The sequence below is a fragment of the Durio zibethinus genome, chromosome 23 (genome assembly GCF_047325235.1).
Source record: "Durio zibethinus cultivar Kanyao isolate XHJ-2024 chromosome 23, ASM4732523v1, whole genome shotgun sequence".
In the NCBI taxonomy this organism is placed as follows: Eukaryota; Viridiplantae; Streptophyta; class Magnoliopsida; order Malvales; family Malvaceae; genus Durio; species Durio zibethinus.
In genome coordinates this window covers 700649-719407 of record NC_143184.1, presented here as the reverse complement: position 1 = coordinate 719407, position 18759 = coordinate 700649, and the positions used below count along the sequence as shown (strand labels likewise).

General features: G+C 34.9%; 5 protein-coding genes and 1 long non-coding RNA gene across 14 annotated transcripts; 4 read left to right on the top strand and 2 right to left on the bottom strand.

The window, feature by feature from the left end:
- The first annotated feature begins 1304 nt into the window (after window positions 1–1304).
- Window positions 1305–5289, top strand: LOC149512056 (uncharacterized). Its single transcript, XR_016332781.1, has 4 exons — window positions 1305–1835; window positions 3064–3435; window positions 4030–4157; window positions 4449–5289. It is a non-coding gene; the product is annotated as an uncharacterized LOC149512056 (long non-coding RNA).
- On the bottom strand, window positions 2967–4740 carry LOC111313257 (2-oxoglutarate-dependent dioxygenase 21, chloroplastic-like). Its single transcript, XM_022913919.2, is given in 4 exon segments — window positions 2967–3331; window positions 3334–3533; window positions 3900–4147; window positions 4519–4740. Coding segments are annotated over 4 exon segments (1035 nt in total).
- A 2052-nt stretch (window positions 5290–7341) lies between the features above and the next one.
- LOC111313256 (stellacyanin-like) lies at window positions 7342–8201 on the top strand. Its single transcript, XM_022913918.2, has 2 exons — window positions 7342–7578; window positions 7673–8201. Exons 1-2 carry the CDS (start codon window positions 7425–7427, stop codon window positions 8050–8052), a joined length of 534 nt encoding a protein of 177 aa, XP_022769653.2. The 5' UTR covers window positions 7342–7424; the 3' UTR covers window positions 8053–8201.
- Window positions 8202–9078: 877 nt separating this feature from the next.
- On the top strand, window positions 9079–10924 carry LOC111313730 (protein mago nashi homolog 2). The gene is made up of 3 exons (XM_022914429.2): window positions 9079–9387; window positions 9850–10026; window positions 10660–10924. Exons 1-3 carry the CDS (start codon window positions 9169–9171, stop codon window positions 10717–10719), a joined length of 456 nt encoding a protein of 151 aa, XP_022770164.1. The 5' UTR covers window positions 9079–9168; the 3' UTR covers window positions 10720–10924.
- Window positions 10925–11221: 297 nt separating this feature from the next.
- On the top strand, window positions 11222–13251 carry LOC111313731 (nucleoside diphosphate kinase B-like). 2 transcript variants are annotated; one of them, XM_089753130.1, is made up of 5 exons: window positions 11222–11336; window positions 11633–11770; window positions 12229–12277; window positions 12538–12769; window positions 12916–13251. In XM_089753130.1, exons 2-5 carry the CDS (start codon window positions 11720–11722, stop codon window positions 13028–13030), a joined length of 447 nt encoding a protein of 148 aa, XP_089609256.1. In that variant the 5' UTR covers window positions 11222–11336; window positions 11633–11719; the 3' UTR covers window positions 13031–13251. The 2 variants fall into 2 exon arrangements, with proteins under 2 accessions (XP_089609256.1, XP_022770166.1); XM_022914431.2 differs by lacking the exon at window positions 11222–11336 and having other exon boundaries at window positions 11588–11770.
- Window positions 13252–13677: 426 nt separating this feature from the next.
- LOC111313729 (uncharacterized) lies at window positions 13678–18726 on the bottom strand. Of its 8 annotated transcripts, none has more exons than XM_022914424.2 (11): window positions 18588–18726; window positions 18306–18380; window positions 17982–18182; window positions 16531–16640; window positions 15784–15852; window positions 15563–15678; window positions 15397–15451; window positions 14783–14903; window positions 14430–14477; window positions 14188–14282; window positions 13774–14033 (listed from the first exon to the last, which is right to left on the bottom strand). In XM_022914424.2, the coding sequence occupies exons 3-11, from the start codon at window positions 18064–18066 to the stop codon at window positions 13932–13934; spliced, it is 801 nt and encodes a 266-aa protein (XP_022770159.2). In that variant the 5' UTR covers window positions 18067–18182; window positions 18306–18380; window positions 18588–18726; the 3' UTR covers window positions 13774–13931. The 8 variants fall into 8 exon arrangements, with proteins under 8 accessions (XP_022770158.2, XP_022770159.2, XP_089609254.1 ...); XM_089753128.1 differs by having other exon boundaries at window positions 18325–18380; XM_022914427.2 differs by having other exon boundaries at window positions 18335–18380.
- Between the last annotated feature and the right edge of the window lie 33 nt (window positions 18727–18759).

Below are 18759 nucleotides of genomic sequence, written 5' to 3'. Positions count from 1 at the left end.
TTTTAAAGTACTGTTTCGAAGAACTTACAAACATATACGTGGATTTCATTACATGTTGTTTCATCGGTACATATCTTTTTGATTGAATAGAGCCCGGACAGATTTGGGTCATTTTTATCTTCAGTTGGAAAAGTTTTTGTATTGTTTTTGTGCTGCCACCTTTCTGAATTGCATTGCTCTCTTGCATGGATCAACTAATTAATTGCAAGGTAAGTGCTTGAGTCATTTCAAACCATTAATCATAAACAATCGATTAAATATCCATATTGAGCAAGATGAGAGTAAATTTTCTAGTTCAATTAATTTCCATTCGAATTCTCATTTCTCACCCATTTTGGTCTATGTTTCTGGAGTTCTTTTATCATTTTAAAAAAAGCATGATGCCAGCCCCTGCCGTTGCATTGCTTTTCAAATGAATTCTATGATCCTTCTTTTTAACTTCTCAGCTTGCGGATTCCTATATAATATTGCTTGATTTATATTGTATTTACTGGATTCAAACTTGGACTCTTTCAAACATCCAAATTTATTGCTCTGATTTGGAGATAAACTAATATTGATACGAGTTTTTTTTTTGGGCTTTACAAAGCGTGTTTTGGGACAGTTAGAGGCAAAGTCATTTCCTACAAATTATCTACAAAGTAAATATTGACTGACAATTGGAAATTCTTTTTGCCTCCTCTCTTAAGAAGAGAGTAAGAAACAATAGAAAAACTAGAGAGAGAAAAAAGGGCATTTCAGCAATCAATTGAAAGTTATTTTTTTTAATTCAAAATATCAAATATATAAGCTTTATATATGTTGCATTTTCAGGAGAACTGAAGAAGCATGCTCAAATGCATGCCTTTGTAAATTTATAAAAATGTTTTCTACTACTGATATAAAATATATGCAAAGTACTATTTTTAAAAAATTTGTATTCATTTATTTTTAGTTTATTGTAATTCATAATGCACGTATACCTTTTTTGTTCCGGTACTCCTATGAAATTTTACACAAGGGTATATTGTACAAAATAAAATTATAAAAATGATTTTTTCCTGTTCTTATTTATTTTTAAATTTTTTGAATGCTTAGATTTATTTCAGATAAAAAAGGGAGCATAAAAATCATGAAATTAAAAAAAATATTAATTTAGAGTTTTATAAAAAAGAATTAATAGTTAGTTCTTATATTTGGCAGATTAAAATTAATACTACAGGGTAAGAAGTATAAATGTAAAAAGATAATGTAAAACGTTTTTTTTTGGGCCAGGTAAAAAGGTTATAACTGAAAATTGAAAAAATGGTGGGGACATAGCAGCAAAACTTGGAAGGAAGCTAAGCATAATTACGCCTGAATTATATGACTTCATCATTGCCCCGTTGTTACGCGATTATTACGTGAATCTCCTCGTTTCGCTCTGTTAGAGACGTGGTTCATAGCACATGAGCGTCCGATACGTGGCGCTTAATGTTCCCAGCTAGTCCAAACTTTCCAGCCTGGATGCTGACACTGGTAACATTAGAGTCCTTTTTCATTTCTAACGTGTAGCTTCTCGTACCTCAAACAATGGTCCGAACAAACACAAATTACACGTGCCGTCTTCTTAAAATATGATGATTAATGGATCTATGAGAGACTATTCATCAATCAAATCAAAGTTGATTCGCAAAGCGCTACAATCTTGTTAGTGATCCTATCATAAACTTTCCCAAAGAAACACCCGTTGCATAGAAAAACCAGTATTTTCTCTAACTCAAGGGAGAGTGGCTGTAGTGTAGACGGAGAAAACATAGAGCTTAGCGGGACTCACAGAGGAAAATGGGATTGATTTTGAGCATTTGGAAATTTGAGTAAGTAATCTAAACCTTTTACCTCCAAAAATTTGGGAGATTTGATTCTAAATTCGGATTAATCTGATAATATGTCACAAAGGTTCAATTGTAGATGAGGAAATTCAATCTTTCCCCAATTGAGTTCTTTCCTAATTATAAGCATAATTGCGGGCGTTGTATTATGACCGTTTGCACTTCACATTATGCAATTATCTTCCTAGCACATCTGATTTGTTGTTCTCATAAAATCGATGATCATATTTTGATTTAAATTAGGAAATTTTAGAAAAAAAAAAGAAGGAAAAATCGAATAAATTCATAGACGTAATTTTTTTTTAAGTGAAAAAAGGAAGGAAGAAATAGATTCAAGAAGTAAATAAACAAGCTAATTGAATTCCAACTACTTGGGAGAAATAATTATGCTGAAATCTGAATGTGATGAAAATTGGAGTTTGAAGCATTAGGTTTTTGATTTTCTGATCAAGTTAGGAAGTGGCAATTGAGCTTCAAATTCCAAGTATATATTATTAAACCATGATTACTAGAAATGCTGTGAAATAAATCAAAATGGAAATAACATGATTTGATTTCGAAGATACTGAAAATGTTAAAAATATTAAGTTCCTTTGAAATTTGCACAGCTCTGTCAAGAACCCTGAAGGTTGAACTCCTGTTAGTACTAACCAAACATTTAGAATTCAAGAGGTAAACTAATACTCAACATTTAGAAATGTTCTTCTCTACTTTTCAGATGAATGACCAAATCTTTTAAAGTACCTTCTATGAGATACTTGTTTGTTGATTGGAAACATTATACCAGAATAAAACACAGTAGACATGTTAATTCACTTGGATGGAAAATGTGTTGAGTAATGTTGGTTCGTTTGTGGCGGCTGAATCAAATATAAATCCAAACTCCAAGATACTTTTATTGCTTTAACACAAAGATTACAGCTGCCCATGTTGAGAGGGGTTAGGGGCACAGTACTTTCCTAGTTTATTATTATAGTATTATATTATGTTCTCCTAGCCATATGCATAGAAATACCAGATGATATCCCTATATGGCATGTTTGATTAAGCTAGCATTTATAGCATATTACTTCAAGCAAGCATAATATATTATCAGAAATGCCGATGCATTTCCTTTCATGCAGTCTTCTTGATTGAATCGATGAATCTTCTGTCTGCAATGTTGTTGCATGAGATAAAATCAAGAAAGTCTCTGAAACTGAACTCTTTGTAGGAGACAGGGTGTTGCTCATCCACAAGCTCTGGTGCTGGTCCTATTTTCTTGTTTAAAGGTAGACTGTGAAGACTCGCTATGGAAAGCCGCTTATTCTCTGCGCTAAGAGTCACTTGATGAACAACACTCTTATAATGTCCATTGCTCATCGCTTCTATTTGATCTCCCAATTGGACCATTAAGGCACCTTCAACAAGTGGAACTGAGAGCCAATTCTTCTTGTTGTCCCGTAGCTGTAGCCCTGGGCTACTCTGGAGCAGGATAGTGTTCCATAATCCGAATGTGGTGGCATACCTAATGTAATGTCTGGTTCAGGACATGCTGGATAGCAATTAATGGCCATGAGTTGATTTCCTTCTTCAATTTCCTTTTGTAAGTTGCCAAAGTTTAACCCTAAAGTTTTTAAGATGGCTTCCATTAGTTGCTTTTGTAGCACTTGTACTGCCTTTGCATAGTTTCCCATTTTATCCCTGTGAATACAAAAATGAAAATTAGTTTAAAGTCAATGCAAACAATCTTTTGAACATGATTGGAAGTGGCTTAAAAAAAGGAAATCATGTGTAGTTCCTCGCCAAAAAGAAAAAAGACAAAAGGGAAACTATAATTTGTCTTATTTATTTCCTCTTTTGTTGTTTCTTCCTTCTAGAAGATGTAAAAGCACGCATTAGATCTGAGACCTAGAAAACACCAATTTTAGCAACATTTAAGACTTTAGCTATGAAGTCCCAATGAAAACTGCTCTTCTCTTGTGTTGTTTGCATTTTTGCCCTTAGGATGTAAGGTAACTGCTTATATAAAATAATTTAGGAGCTCCAAAATAATGGTAATTTACTTACTTGTAACTTGGAGGATTTGAAGGCCATAGATGGATCCAGTCTGAAATAGGATGGGAGTAATGCTTGATTAAGTCTCTCCAAAAGTGAACTTTATCGCTTGCATGATTCAAACTGGTGCCATACCTTACAGGTTCATGCACATTATCTGACAACAGAGGCATTTTCTCCTCAAGAGACAAGTTGAAAAACTCTGTTGCAGCATCTAGGGCATCATTCATGACGGAAAGAGGGATGCCGTGGTTTATTACCTGAAAATACGTGAGTGCTTTTATGTGGATAAAATTATATAATCATGCATGCATGCATGTCTTGTTACTGTTTGTAATTTAAAATTGTGTTGAAGCTTTTTCAATGGGCAAGCATTCTGCCATATAGATGTTGCACTTTGATTCTCTGGTTTGTCAAGCACAATATAGAGTAGAAATGTGTATGCAAGATTTTGATTTATAGTCACACACACCCACACACATCTTTTATTGTTAGTCAGAATGCTAAACCTAGGATAAACACACTGAGATACACTCCACTTTTTGCTGAATGAAAATTCAGGATATTACGGAAAACAGACAAGTCTCACTTGGGGTTGCGGTAATGTAGACTTGCGAACCATGAATAATACCTGAAAAAACCCAAGTTCCTTACATGCACTTTGTATCTTATCAAGTGTGAGAGACCTTTGAGAAGCATGGTGTAAGGAGGAAAGGTCTACAATGGGAAGGGTGGTAGTGAGGTCAAGAGTAGGGTTTGGTCGTTGTGATGGATAGCGTTGAGGCACATGAGGTACCCTCATCTTGGTAAGTGTCATTGCACTAGTAAACGAGCAGTCTCCCTCTCCTTCCATACTTAGGTTCTTTTGCTATTACTATATGGTGAATGATCAGACAGTGCCTGTTTATGTGCTGGATTTAAGGTAAGTTTTCCTAAAGATCATGTCTATCTCATTAAGTTTCCTTGTACAGATGCAATGTATATTTATAGAAATATGAAACGGTGATTTTTAAGTATTAAGGAGACTTTTGTTCGTTCATGTGCAGAAGGCAGGAGATAGCAATAGAAAATCCTCGAAAGAACTTTAAGCATGGTGGTGTCAAAAGCCGAAGTGAACATGGGACAAACACAAAGCTGTGATGCTGAACCTGAATGGGTACCAAAAACAACGGTGCTATACAGTTGGGGGTGACTCTCTTGCACACCAATATGGAGCTTGAAGTTATAATATATTACCATATTTTCAAAGGCAGACGTGAGGCTCCGATGGATATTCATGTGGCAAATAGTAGTACAAGACAAACTCTATCGATTAAAATAAATGTTTCTTTTAAACTTATGCTTGTAAGACATCCTGATGATGTGGTTAACATTGAATTTGTATCATTTTATGTTGCTGCGTTCACCTTGTTTGAAAATGGAGCTGAAAGTCGGTCGTCTAAGAAGATCAATTTTGTTTGTATAAACAAAGCAGTCGCAATATCCTAAATTGGACTTGGTAGAACCATAATTTTCAGTTGAAACGAGGCTTTCTTGGTTCCTGTTGGGTCAAAGCCTGAAATTTCCCTATCGTCCAATTGTCCTTTCTTTCTCTGCGGGCTTATCATTTGCTTCATTTCGAGCCAGGCGGTGGATGACAGTATGGAGGAACCAACTCGTTGCCCATAGCTAGCGTCTAGGCAGGATATGATCTATAATTGTTGGATGCATTTAAATTAAGTGGAGTCTAGATTGATAAATGAGATATTATAATTAAACTAATAATTACATATCATATCAAGTACAAATATTTGAGATTAAAAATGATGAGATGAATATTTTTCAAAAAAATTATTACCATCATATTGTTTTAATGAGAAATAATCAACTATCATATATATAAATATATATATATTTATGCATGTATTTAATGAGTTAATTGACTATTCAGCAAAGCTTCGAGAAGAACAAAATATTTGAGCTTGCAATTAAAACTTACTATCTTTAGTCGAAATTGAACCCTGTCACTTAATGATGAAGTGAGTTTCCAATCATATTATATATTCAACCTTCCTTAAATGTAACATAGTGACCAATATAGTCATCACCAAACACATAAATATCATTACGTGTACAGCTCAAATCCTAATTCCTCACGCAAAAGAGTTAGAAGAATTTGGCTCTGAAAGAGTATATATAGAAGCTATTGGTTTAGCATTATCTATCCCGATTCGGTTTCCATTAAGTTTGGCCCCAACGTTGACCCTTGAATTGAGGAAGCTTCCCTAAAGTCGCCTGAGGAGGTTGTGTTTTTCGTTTTATTTGCCGTCCACTACCTCAAACTATTGGAAATTTGAATTTTTATTACTAAAATTAAAATTTTAACATTCCGGCTGATTCTTGTAAATAAAAATTAAAATATAAAATGTTATACCGACCCCAACAGCTCCTTATACAGCCATTCATCTTCAAAGTACGTGATTATCATATGCTATGCATAACTAATACTCCAAATCTTTAATAATTTGGAAGAGAGATGTTGGGTTCATGGGAACTAATCTCCCATATCATATAGAGATATTAGGAAGCAATGATGAATAAATAATATATATGTTTAAAATGAAATACATCATGGGGAAATCGTTATTCATTGAAAAAGTTTCGATATATTTTCTTCAGCTTATGCTTCAACTTCTTTCTTCTGAGTTGTTCCTACTTGAATTGATTGGCTTTTAATTAGGTTGGTGATGTAATGGCCATCGGGGTTAGGTATGATGAAAATGTAGTTTAAGACAGAAGTCGTCGGATAAACAATAAATCAGTTAAACCTGTCTCACATAGACAAACTTAATTCTTCAACTGTTTAATTGAGGCGAGGTGATTTAGTCTACTTTAATCAAATATATATACATATATATATATGTCACATATAACCAGAGATTTTAGACTGAATTTGTGTTTAGACCGAATCGTTTGTCTCTAGCAAAGGGGCATGTCATGGTTTAAGATCTATTAGACAATGATGGAATTGAAAGAAAAAACAGCCATTGATCCAATAATCTGAGTAAATTGTCAATAACTTTCACCCCATTAATTTGTAAAAGTGAGAGATAAAAGTTTGATAGCCAAATCTATCAATAATACCATGTGCATTTTGATTGAAGTCATAAGAGAAAAAGCAGCAATTTACTATATATTTTCAAATTGATTTGGTGAAGGACCCCGTAGAAGAATATTAAGCTAACAATTATTTTGATTTCAATGAATCTCGGTTTTAGCAAAAAAAGATCATCTACCTCTTAAAAAAGTGAAATTTTGCAAGATTAAATTTGATCCATAACAGTTATTATTTTTTTTCCCCTACTCGAGTTTTGGTCTCTATGTATAAAAAAATTTATTATGGCTTTAGTTAGAATAAAGCAGGAAGTGTTTGACTTTGCTTCTATAAATTATTGTCCAAAATTTTCGCAAGTTAACTTCATCCTTCTATATAACAATATAACGTGCTAAGAGCTCCCTTGCCGTCCTCGTTTACCTTCTCTAAATTAGGCTTTAAACATGGCTTTAGCGGCTGCACTCCTCGTTCTTCTGCTGGCGACTCCGGCAGTTTATGCCGTGCAATACACCGTAGGAGACAGCAGTGGGTGGTCCACCTCCGGAGATTACACGACTTGGGTTCAAGGAAAAACATTCAACGTAGGCGACACACTTTGTAAGTTGCTTACCAAAGTCAGTTACATGTTTCAACGCGAGCAATTGAATTTAGTTGGACTAACCAAAAATATGATCCTTTTATTTCTCAACAGTGTTCACCTACGATAGCAGCAGCCACCGGGTGGAAGAAGTGACCAAAAGTGACTATGATAATTGCAACAGCGGAAATTCTCTGAAAACCTACAGCGGTGGAAACACAGTCATCACTCTGTCCAGTACAGGGCCAATGTATTTCATATGCCCCACAACAGGACATTGTGCTTTAGGCATGAAGCTAGCCATCAATGTTGTAGCAGCCAGTGGCAACAGGCCCTCCACCCCATCTCCATCTGGTTCAACTACTCCTTCATCAGGGACAACACCAAGTGGCTCCACGCCGCCATCGCATGGCGGAGCACCAAGCATCACGAATAACGGTTTGATGTTAGGCTTTTCGCTCGTGTTGGGGGCCGTCCTTGCAATTATGAGCTAGGCGAGAGGCAGTGCTATCTGTGTGATTTGTTTTCATCATTATATGTGTGATTTTTTTTCCCTTTATGAACCAGAGATGTTGATTTATGTTTATTTTATCTACTAAATAATTTACCTTAATTTATGATAAACAGATGTTTTTTCCTTGTATTTTTCCTTTTGATCAGAACAATGAAAAAGACCAAAAAAAAAGATCCCGATGCAATCAATTTAAACTCTCATATATAAAAGGTTCCAACATTTTTTTTCCAAAAAAAAAAAAAAAGAATACAAATGCATTAAAATATGGTTCAATTAGCAGCAAATTGTAAAGTAAGTTGACTAGAAATTAATATAAATTTAACTCACAAAATTAATTTAATTTGAAGATAATAGGAGCTATATAATAATAGATTATTAATTGAGTCTACAAAGTGCTAAAGTCAGTCAGATTTCTGTTAAAGCATGAGAGATTTTTTTTGTAGCAGAAAGGAAAATAATTACTGTACAAGTTAGTTTAGGTTTAGATCTAGGTTTACGTTGGTAAGACATCATTATCAGCATTAAGTAACATTAGTAATTTTTAATCAATCTTAAATCACCTAAAACTCCAAGTGATTCTACTAAATAGTAAATACCCAACAAAAGAAAAATAATAAAATATGATGTTGACACGATTTATATTTTTAAAATATCTGATCAGATAATTTATATATTCATATCATATAAAATATTAAAAATTATATATTTATATTATATTTTATATAAAAATTATGTATCATAATTTATATTAATATTAAAAATAAAATATATTTTTTTATTTTATTAAATTTATATATAATAATTATTAAAATTTTAAATTATTTAATTTTTACATCTTTTATTTATATTATATTCGTGTGCTTTTAAGTTGTCACTTGATTCCAAATGAGTGAAGGCTAGACGATGACAAAACCGATCAAACCAAACCAAAGATTGAAGGCCCAAGAGCTGTCTTTTGTGTGGGCCAGTTGAGTTAACAATACCCAAAAAGATAAAACTGACCCATCGACAGATCCAGAAAAATCCCTTCGAAAGGAGTCGTGTTCTTTGTTTACTGTGTATTCAAGGATCTCCAGAGCAAAAGAGAGGGAAAACAATGGCGGCCGAAGAGGACGGTGGAGAGTTTTACCTCCGTTACTACGTGGGGCATAAAGGGAAATTCGGGCACGAGTTTTTGGAGTTCGAGTTCAGGCCAGATGGGAAGCTCCGATATGCTAACAACTCCAACTACAAAAACGACACCATGATCCGTAAAGAGGTCTTCCTCACCCCTGCCGTTCTCAAGGAGTGCCGCCGCATCATTTCTGAGAGCGAGGTTCTCTTTCTTTTTTAACCCTTTCCTTTGCCTTAATCTTTTGCAATTTCTTTTTCTGGAATTCAAGTTTGCCTAGGGTTTTACAAAAACATTAGGGAAATTAGTCATCTTATTTGTAGTGGGAAGTTAGATTTTTTATTCTTTGCTCAAATTTTTTTTAAAAGGAGTTAGGGTTTGCTGTGTATCCAATTTTCATTGATGTCAATTTTTTTAATTTTCTGTTTTTACCACTTTTAGCTTTTCAAATTGCTTCCTTTTTCCAGCTAGGTTCTGGGTTTTACTACTGTTTGGTAGCTTATTCTTTGATTAGTTAAAAGATTTAGTTTTTAGTTGATAATTGATTATTTCTATGATATGTGGTAATTTCTGGTTCTTGTAATGCTCAGTTGGGTTTATATTTGCAAATTTAATCGTTTTATCATATGGTTTCTGATATAGTTAAAATCTGGTGGTTTTGTGTAGATCATGAAGGAAGATGATAACAACTGGCCAGAGCCTGACCGTGTTGGACGGCAGGAGCTTGAGATTGTGATGGGGAATGAGCATATCTCTTTCACTACTTCAAAGATTGGGTCACTTGTCGATGTTCAGAGCAGTAAGGATCCTGAAGGGCTTCGCATATTTTATTATCTGGTTCAGGTCAGTTAATGTACATCGTCAATATGCTATTTTATTGCCTTCATCCATGTCCTGAGCCCCTTTTGGCTTTTGTTATGTATCATTGAGCATGGGGGTATTGTTTTAGTTTCCAGTTTCTACTTTTCTTGTTTATTGCATCGCATGTTGTCTGTGATGTAAACAAAGATGATTTTGTTTTCAGTGATGGATTCTCCTTGACTGATTGTTAATTTTTTTTCTGCTTTGGTACTTTTTTTTGTTCATGTTTGCTTTTAAATGGCAATGCTGAAATACAAGACTAGCGCTTAATGTCTATCTGAAAAGAATTACTAAATCAGTTAGGACTTAGGATCTATAATGCATCAAACATAAGGGTGGTGCATTTGATGTAGATTAAAGAACATTAGATGCCTCGTTATGCTTGGAATCTGACCAGAATTCTTCCAAGAGGTGGAAGAGCTTTATAAATGTTATCTTCAGTAGTTTATTTGATTCCTTGTGCTAATGCATACACTGATACACAGATGTTGGTTCTTAATACGTGTAATAGCTGTTGTCGTGCTAACATTTAACTGGCTAAAGATTATTGAATCTACTGCTTTCTACTTATCTATCTCTATTCTCTGGTCTTATTGGTATTTTATGTTGCTGCAGGACTTGAAGTGCTTTGTGTTCTCTCTCATCTCGCTCCACTTCAAGATCAAGCCTATTTGAAGAATGATTATGCTTTGCCATACCAGGGTGTCACGAAGGGTGTTTCTGCTTTTGATATAGCCGCCATTTCTTTTTCTTTCTTTTATTTTTCCCTTTTTAACTTGTTAAAAAGTGTATGGTTGTACGAGTGATTACAGTGATTTTGGAACTTTGGGCGAATTGCATCAGTCTGTCATGAAAGCTTTTTATTGTGCACTTGTTTCCATTAAGTACTCCATGTTAAAGCCATTTTCAGCATCGACTATTTAGTGAACAGGTTGCTCTGCTTTGACGCTTAAATTCATTCTTCCATGAAAATGGACAGGTCAGTGATGAAAAGTCTGTACCTGATCAAGTGAACAGCTTGAACCTTTGAAATGGAATCATATCTGATACTTGATGGACTTTGATGATGATGGCTTGAAACCAATTAGTACAGCTACAGCTTATGCTAGCTTAGTCCTTTTAGTTTCAACATCTGCTTTACATCCTAATTTCTGTCCTTTTAATGGCTTCTCTGTAGACTGTCAATTGGCTTGCCAATGTATCCTTTTCCTTGGATTCCATGGCAAGCGCCAGCGCAACATGGAAAGTGTTTCGATGAGTTTTACATGAAATTGCCTTTAGCCTGATATTTAGTAAGTGTCTTCCCTCTAATTGTACGTATAAATAAGAGGCCCGGTTAATTGCATTATGTAATTTTTCTTCAATTTTGGTCTTTTTACAATAAACCAATAGTTGTGATACTCTCAAAGAGGACTATATATGTTCGACGGAAAAATCAACAGAATAAATTAAAAGAACACGTGTGAACAAATTATACGTCACTGTATCCGAATCCGAAGAATGGAATATTGAAATGACAATTGTTATTTGATAATTAACAAGGTCTGTGGCCGATGGATTCATAAATCGGGAATTCTCTTGAAACTAGGGTTGGGGCCGTGTATATGTATATATATATAGACCTTAAGCTCAAAGCTGAAACAGAAGGACAAGAGGCGACAAAAAGAAATAGAAGATGGAGCAAACTTTCATCATGATCAAACCTGATGGGGTCCAGAGAGGCCTGGTATTGCTTCTACTTCACTTCCGATTTTTTTTTTCATTCTTTCTACATTTACCTGATTGTTTTATTGGCATTAACTGGTAGATTAGAAAATAAAAAACTCGGAGTTGTTTCACTTTTTTACAGACAAGAACTCATTTTCAGTTTTCAGTTGCCTTATTTACGTTCTTAGATCTAATGTCTTCAGCCTGGTAAAATATTGTGATAGCAAATAAACTAACAGGCGTTTTACCTTTTTACTTAGCTTCATAGACAAATTATTATACAAGTCTTGATTTTAGTTTCAGTCTTTTGCATGCTAAGGCGATAAAATCGAAGACCCTTAGTAATGAATTTTTAAAAATCTTTATTTGGAGCCTATGAAAGGTTCTCTTTTTTTCTTATGGAGCACCTTATTTGTTCGATTGTCTGTTAAAAATGACAAACTTTTGGTGTTTACGGAGATTCTCATGTCTTTTCAGGTTGGTGAAATCATTAGCAGATTTGAGAAGAAAGGCTTCCATTTGAAAGGTAAATCTATCATTTCGCTGATAATTTTCTCTGCTTTTACCATGTCACTATATTCCTGAGTGTTGGTTTCTGATTATTTTTTGGAATTTGATTAACGTTCTTGAGTACCTCAAGGATGATTGATTGTTCTCAATACTTCAGTAAATACTTGAATTGGAAAGACGAAATGGATGGTGGTTTTCTAAATCTATTTAAATTGTGAATACTATTCAATTTTAAGGGGAATGCTACTTATCTGACATTGGGTGTGTCTAATTTAGGGCTGAAACTCATCAATGTGGAACGATCTTTTGCTGAGAAGCACTACGCAGACCTGTCTGCAAAGCCTTTCTTTAATGGACTTGTAGAGTACATTATCTCTGGTCCAGTTGTGGCTATGATTTGGGAGGGTAAGAATGTTGTTACCACTGGTCGCAAGATTATTGGAGCCACAAACCCTGCTGACTCGGCCCCTGGAACAATCCGAGGTGACTTTGCAATTGACATTGGCAGGTATAGTTAGTGTCCTTGCTTTACTTTGAATTATTAGAATGCTTGCCTTCTTGAGTTGAGTTGTATAGTCTTTACCATTTTATTTTTGACACTTGAGCAGACACCATTTCATAGAAATATGTGTTGATTTGGGTTGCTTTTTGCAGGAATGTGATTCATGGAAGTGATTCCGTTGAGAGTGCAAGGAAGGAAATTGCCTTGTGGTTCCCTGAATGCCCTGTTAACTGGCTGAGCAGCCTTCGGCCCTGGATCTATGAGTAGATTTTTTGGTCTAAGCTATTACCCATCATGGCATCATCCCATTCCCATTTCACCGTTTGCTTCTTGTTTGTGAACTTTTTATCAAGTTTTGACTTAGTAGTTATGGTCTGATGATCGCCTTCTTGCCTATGGTACCGTTTAAGATGTTTGTCTGTTGCCGGTTTTTATTCACTTGTGGTAGTATGTTATTATTGTGAGTAAAGGGCTGAAACTTTTGAGCATCTGGGAATCGGCTTGTAACGGTGGAATTTCAATTGGTGACGCTCTGATGTCTGAATACTGTGGATTGTGTATGCTCTTGAAGCTTCCATTAGCATGTGGCTGTTCACCTCAATATTTATGCTACATTTTTGCATCATAAAAGGACGGGCTAATTAATTCATCTACCAGAAACTCCAGGGTTAAGCTGCATAAATGTTGAGGTGAATTGTCGCAAGAACTGTTTGGGCAAGGTAATAGTAGTGGGCCAGTGGTAGAATAATCAATCTGTTTTTGGTTGGCCCATTTTCTTTGTCTTAGAATGCTTTGAATGGCTGTCGTTTCAATGGTTTCCCGTGCTTGACTTTGCAAAAGCAGGCAGGCAGCCGAATACAGAATATCTATGGGAATCATAAGGTTTAATTTTGAAGGAACGTACTGGTGGAATGGAAGCCAATCAAGGACTTTGTGCCAGAGGGATACCTGGCAAGCGCGCTAAATAATTGATTGACACTGATATCAACCTAACAAACTCGACTCGATACTTCTCTCAATCCTTTCCTAAAAATTCAAATGGGAACGCAAGAACCACTTGTTTGAAAAAAGCACATGTACATTTATCTAGTCTAGACGTGTTCAATTGATAGCACTCATCTTGGCTCGTCATCACAAAAATACTTGTTAAGTCTTTCAACCGCTAACATTATCGTGTAAGAAGACTGTATGAGGGCAGATCCTCTAGCCTTGTTATATCTTCGAGTAGTAGTTCCCTCTCCAGTTGACGACGGGTGGCTTTCATCACTGTCTGTAAAACCAGATAACAGAGAATGAACGACCCAACAAAACGCAGTAGTAATCAAAGGATAACTCGGTATAAAACTTGCGGCTTTTTTCTTTTTTCTTTTTTATCATCCTATTATCCATATCCAAAAAGAACTTTCTGGTTGAAGAATACACACATTGAAGTCCATGTAAGATGCACGCATGGCAAGCCACTGATGGTCCATTAGCTTGAATGTGATGCAATATAGAAGGTCAAACGCTGATTCATTTTCTATCAAAGGCAAAAGAGCACAAACAAGAAGAGTTTAATTGAAGACGATGAAATGACTCGAAAAGAAATAATAGTACTAGTGAATAAACTTCCATGAAAATATTCTATACAACAGAAGTTCAAAAACTAAGAATAAACTGGCATTACCTGATAGGAACTTTAGGAAAATTGCTCCAACAATTGTCCTTGGTTTGACTGTAGAATTGAAACACACTGTTAACTGATGAAAAGTATCAAATAGCAATCTTAATGTGAATTCTTCGGAAAGAGAATGAAAATGTCTTAAATTGATCCATATCCAAACATGAATAGAAGGACTCGAATTCACTGCTCAACAGACAAAATTATACCAGTGAAAACAATCATCGAATAGAAACAAAAATCAGTTATCTGAAAACAAAGAATCTAAATACTCTGGAGATCCACCCTTCAGAAAGAGTATTGCTATAGGTGCCAGCAAAGAATTCTAGCAAATCACATCTATTTTCAAGGATACATACCTGCTTCAAGATCAAGCATCTGAATGAGCATGAATGTGATGTTCACACCAGCCACAGCAAACGGATATTCCCACATAGACCGATCGCCTTCCTGTTTCCAAAGGAGACCCCGGAAGGATTTCTGCATTTAAGAAACACGTTAGCATTGGATGAATAAAGAAAGATCAAAAGATAAAGTTTAAAATTAGTTAGTGAAACAGCATAGTAAGATTTTAAAGTAAAGAAAATGCAAATGAAATACCTTCCCAGAAATCATGGTGGCTAATAGTTAACGATCATGTTGAAATAGCTGATTTTGTTATCGAATTACTTAAGTTCAAGTAACTCCCCCCCCTCCCCCCTTTTTTTACCTCCACCTTTGCATTTACATCTATATCGTATAGCTTAAGTTCAAGTAATTCCTCCCCCCCTTTTTTTACCTTCACCTTTGCATTTACATCTATAGTTCTTCTAACTTTATTCATTGCATGCATCATAGCAATTCAATTCCTATTACACTTTTAGTTTTCCTATTTCCAAACATCATAACTGAGACAAACCAAACAAAATGAGCAAGCCAAATACCGGAGAAAACTAAGGAAAGCAAGCAACAGAAGATAAGTAAAAGCACATACTGGAAAATTTCTAGCAAAGAATAACAGGTTCTCCAATGATATAAAACCACCACCCCTGCAAGATAAATCCAAATATTAATAAGTACTTACCAAAAAGATAGTCATTTAAAGAAAGAGAAAATGCACAAGCAACAAAGAGAAATGAAATAAAAGGAATCTACACTACCTAAAATCTGTCGATGGATCCTTTCCCTGCCACCCCATTGCCTTCCACTGCTCAGATATTAAACCATGAAGTTCTTCATCTGGGAATGCAGCATTCCACAAAGCCCTTAAGGCTTCCTGTAGAAAAGCAGTAATAATGAAATAGAAAATAACCCTCATAAATCAGGACTGATATTTCAAATTGCAACCCCAAGTGTAAATAGCATAATTCAGAACTGGTACCTGATGCTCAGCGACTGAACTATCATAAGCAATATCTATTCGACTCTGCAGCCTCTGTAAGCATTCCTCCTGACAGCATGAATCCCAAGATTACTTTTTGTTCCAGAAAATGTAAGACCGCAGAGTGAATTTTGGAATTTTCTAAGAAAATCAATTAACATGATGCTTGAAAGACATGCCAGCTTAGCAGAAATAGGCAAACGCAAGGATAATGATAAAACAAAAACCAACCAACCTAATAAACTCAAACAGCTAATATAAGAGCGTGCCATTTTTTTATACTTCAATAATGTTGCTAAACAATCCCAAGATTTAAGTGATTGGAATGCCATTTAAGTAATCATGTTGCCAAAAAATGGTGCTATGATCTATTATCTACATATGTGATTTTTGTATTGAAACCACCAGAATCACAGGTGTCCTCAGTATTTAATAGTAGAAGGCCACCCTGATCATCCTTTCAATAAGCGACCAGATTGTCAGGTCACAAAATGACATCTATAGGATACGCAGTACTGGAAAACAAGGGATTAAAATCAAATGGTAGAGATTAAACACAAAATTCTGGATCATATATTAGCATTAAACAACTTGGGAAATATCATTAGTTAAAGCAATCAATGGTATGCCAAGTAGCAGGGAAGGTGTAGACGATATGGAGTTATAAATTACACATGAAATGAGCAAATAAACATCATAGTTGACTGGGGTAGAGATAAATAGATTGGTCAAATCATAAAACATTACCTGGGCAGGGGTTAAATCAAATGATGGACGAGTATCACTCTCTCTTCTCTGTGCACAAACACAAGAAAGACCTCTACCCAACCAAGCTGCTGATCCTGCCACAACCTCAGCTGTAACAAAATACAACACTCTAATTACGAAATGCAGTTACTAAATCTTCATCTCACTGCTTTTAACAATTTCAAAAGTAACTGTACATAAGACAACTACATATTCAAAAAGATGGTTCACTTCAGCAGCTAATAGAAGCAACAACAAGAGAGAAAAAGCAAATAGGAGAATAACGCAAGCCAACTATCTCCAACCAAGATTAGAATAGCAAAACAGAATGCTAAACATTTGCCACCTCACCAAGAAAGTAGTAAAATCTTCATTATAAATAGCAAGTGTAAAGTCAATTAACAAGGGAGATGCAAAAATAATATGAAATGGAATGATTTTATCTGTGGCCCAAACTTTTCTTCTACATAAATGACAAAGATTTTGAGCCCTAAAATCTGAAATGCTAAGTAAGTTTCGAACCATGAACAAAAAGTGCACCTAATATAACATGATGGAGCTGAGAATTGATTTATGACAACTTCACTAAGCATGAATCTGGCAGCCTTGAAATGTACTAATGAATGGCTTCTATATAAGAGAGGCAACTTGCAGAATAAAGTGGCATGAAAATTATGTTAGATTCCGCAGATCTTAGAACCTAAATAGAATGAAATGCAAAAAATTTTCAATCCTGAAAGTGTTAAAAGCACTCTTAAAATAAATGAAAAAGGAAAAGCACAACTAGTTGGCTTTATACTTTATAGATCCCTTTCTCAACATTAATGACTATTTTTCAATATAAAGCAAAATATTTGAAACAACAGAGTAACTAAGCCATGCAACTATGCAACCATGCAACGATACCCGTTAATTTAGTTTGCCTGTAAAATATTATAAAAATCGGATAAAATTGCCTTATGATATATAAGTTTAAATCTCTAGAGCATGAAGTCAATATTAAGGATAAATACGAAAAACCACAAAAACCAAGAAAAATGGATTCATAAATACAATCAAAATTTCAAAAAATTCAAAGAAGAAAGTCTCAGCAAAAGTAATCAGTATATCAACGAACAAGCTCACCAAAACAAATTTGAAAATCAGCACACATGAAGTTAGGAATTGTTTTTGGTAACACTCGAAGCTCACTATACCTTACAGTTCAAATTTTGGAGATCCGAAATTTACTCACTAAAAAAAAAAAAAGAAAAACTAAGAAAATGAAAAACAAAAATAAAAGACGTCTTCTAGCTTCAGGTAGATAGAATATATATATATATATATATATATATATATATATATATATAGAGAGAGAGAGAGAGAGAGAGAGAGAGAGATAGATAGATAGATAGATAAAGGTGAAACACGGAAAATAAAGAAAAGAGGGATTGAAATTAGAGCTTAGTTACCAGAAGTTGAATGGCAGGTACTGCCTCGCTCGAGACCTTGAGAAATCCTTCTAACAGCGACGAAAGAACCTCCTCTATCATCCATTATCACCTCTTCTCTTCTATCGCCTTCTCTCCTTTCACATAGACTTTATCATTTCCATTCTCTTTTTATCTCTCTTCTCCACAAACCCTTACAAACACCTTCTTCACAATCCACAACTGTAACCAATGAGGTAAAAGAAACTGAATCAAACTCCGATTTAAAAAACTGAAAACGCATTCGAATTTTACTTAAACGAAGGAAAATGGTAATGATGTGAGAGAACCAAAGCCAAACATTACCAAACAAACAGCAACTCACTAGAACGTACAAATGCAGGTAAAATCAGAAGGAAACCCGATCGAAACAGGCCAGAACTGAATCAAACAGAATCTAAATATTAATTTCTTCGTTAGAAACAAATATCAATTAAGCCAATATAGCGAAAAGCAGAGCAAAGTGAAGCTCCGATCAGTGGCCAATTAGATTCTTAAAAAAAATTGAAAGAATTTTGAGAGAAAATTCTAGAGAATCTTTAAACGATAAAAGAAAAAGGTTAGGGTTTTCGAGATCGAAAAAACAACGGTATCCATTACAAGCCACGGAGCTCTCTCTCCCTTGTTCTTTTTCTTTCTCTTTGCGTCTGTTAGTTTCGGTTTGTGTTTTTGGGTGGCGTTTTGAGAGAGTTTGTTTGGAGAGAGGAGTTTAATTAGGTAACGCCCCACTTTGGTTTGCGCTATTTTTCATTTTAATTTA

Coding starts and splice junctions, on each gene's coding strand:
- LOC111313256 (XM_022913918.2), top strand. CDS start 7,425: ATGGCTTTAGCGGCTGCACTCCTCGTTCTTCTGCTGGCGACTCCGGCA. Junction 7,579..7,672: donor CAACGTAGGCGACACACTTT/GTAAGTTGCTTA, acceptor ATTTCTCAACAG/TGTTCACCTACGATAGCAGC.
- LOC111313730 (XM_022914429.2), top strand. CDS start 9,169: ATGGCGGCCGAAGAGGACGGTGGAGAGTTTTACCTCCGTTACTACGTG. Junction 9,388..9,849: donor GCATCATTTCTGAGAGCGAG/GTTCTCTTTCTT, acceptor GGTTTTGTGTAG/ATCATGAAGGAAGATGATAA. Junction 10,027..10,659: donor TATTTTATTATCTGGTTCAG/GTCAGTTAATGT, acceptor ATGTTGCTGCAG/GACTTGAAGTGCTTTGTGTT.
- LOC111313731 (XM_089753130.1), top strand. CDS start 11,720: ATGGAGCAAACTTTCATCATGATCAAACCTGATGGGGTCCAGAGAGGC. Junction 11,771..12,228: donor ATGGGGTCCAGAGAGGCCTG/GTATTGCTTCTA, acceptor ATGTCTTTTCAG/GTTGGTGAAATCATTAGCAG. Junction 12,278..12,537: donor GAAAGGCTTCCATTTGAAAG/GTAAATCTATCA, acceptor TGTCTAATTTAG/GGCTGAAACTCATCAATGTG.
- LOC111313729 (XM_022914423.2), bottom strand. CDS start 18,066: ATGGATGATAGAGGAGGTTCTTTCGTCGCTGTTAGAAGGATTTCTCAA. Junction 15,452..15,562: donor GATCCATCGACAGATTTTAG/GTAGTGTAGATT, acceptor TTTATCTTGCAG/GGGTGGTGGTTTTATATCAT. Junction 14,034..14,187: donor CATCTTACATGGACTTCAAT/GTGTGTATTCTT, acceptor CTGGTTTTACAG/ACAGTGATGAAAGCCACCCG.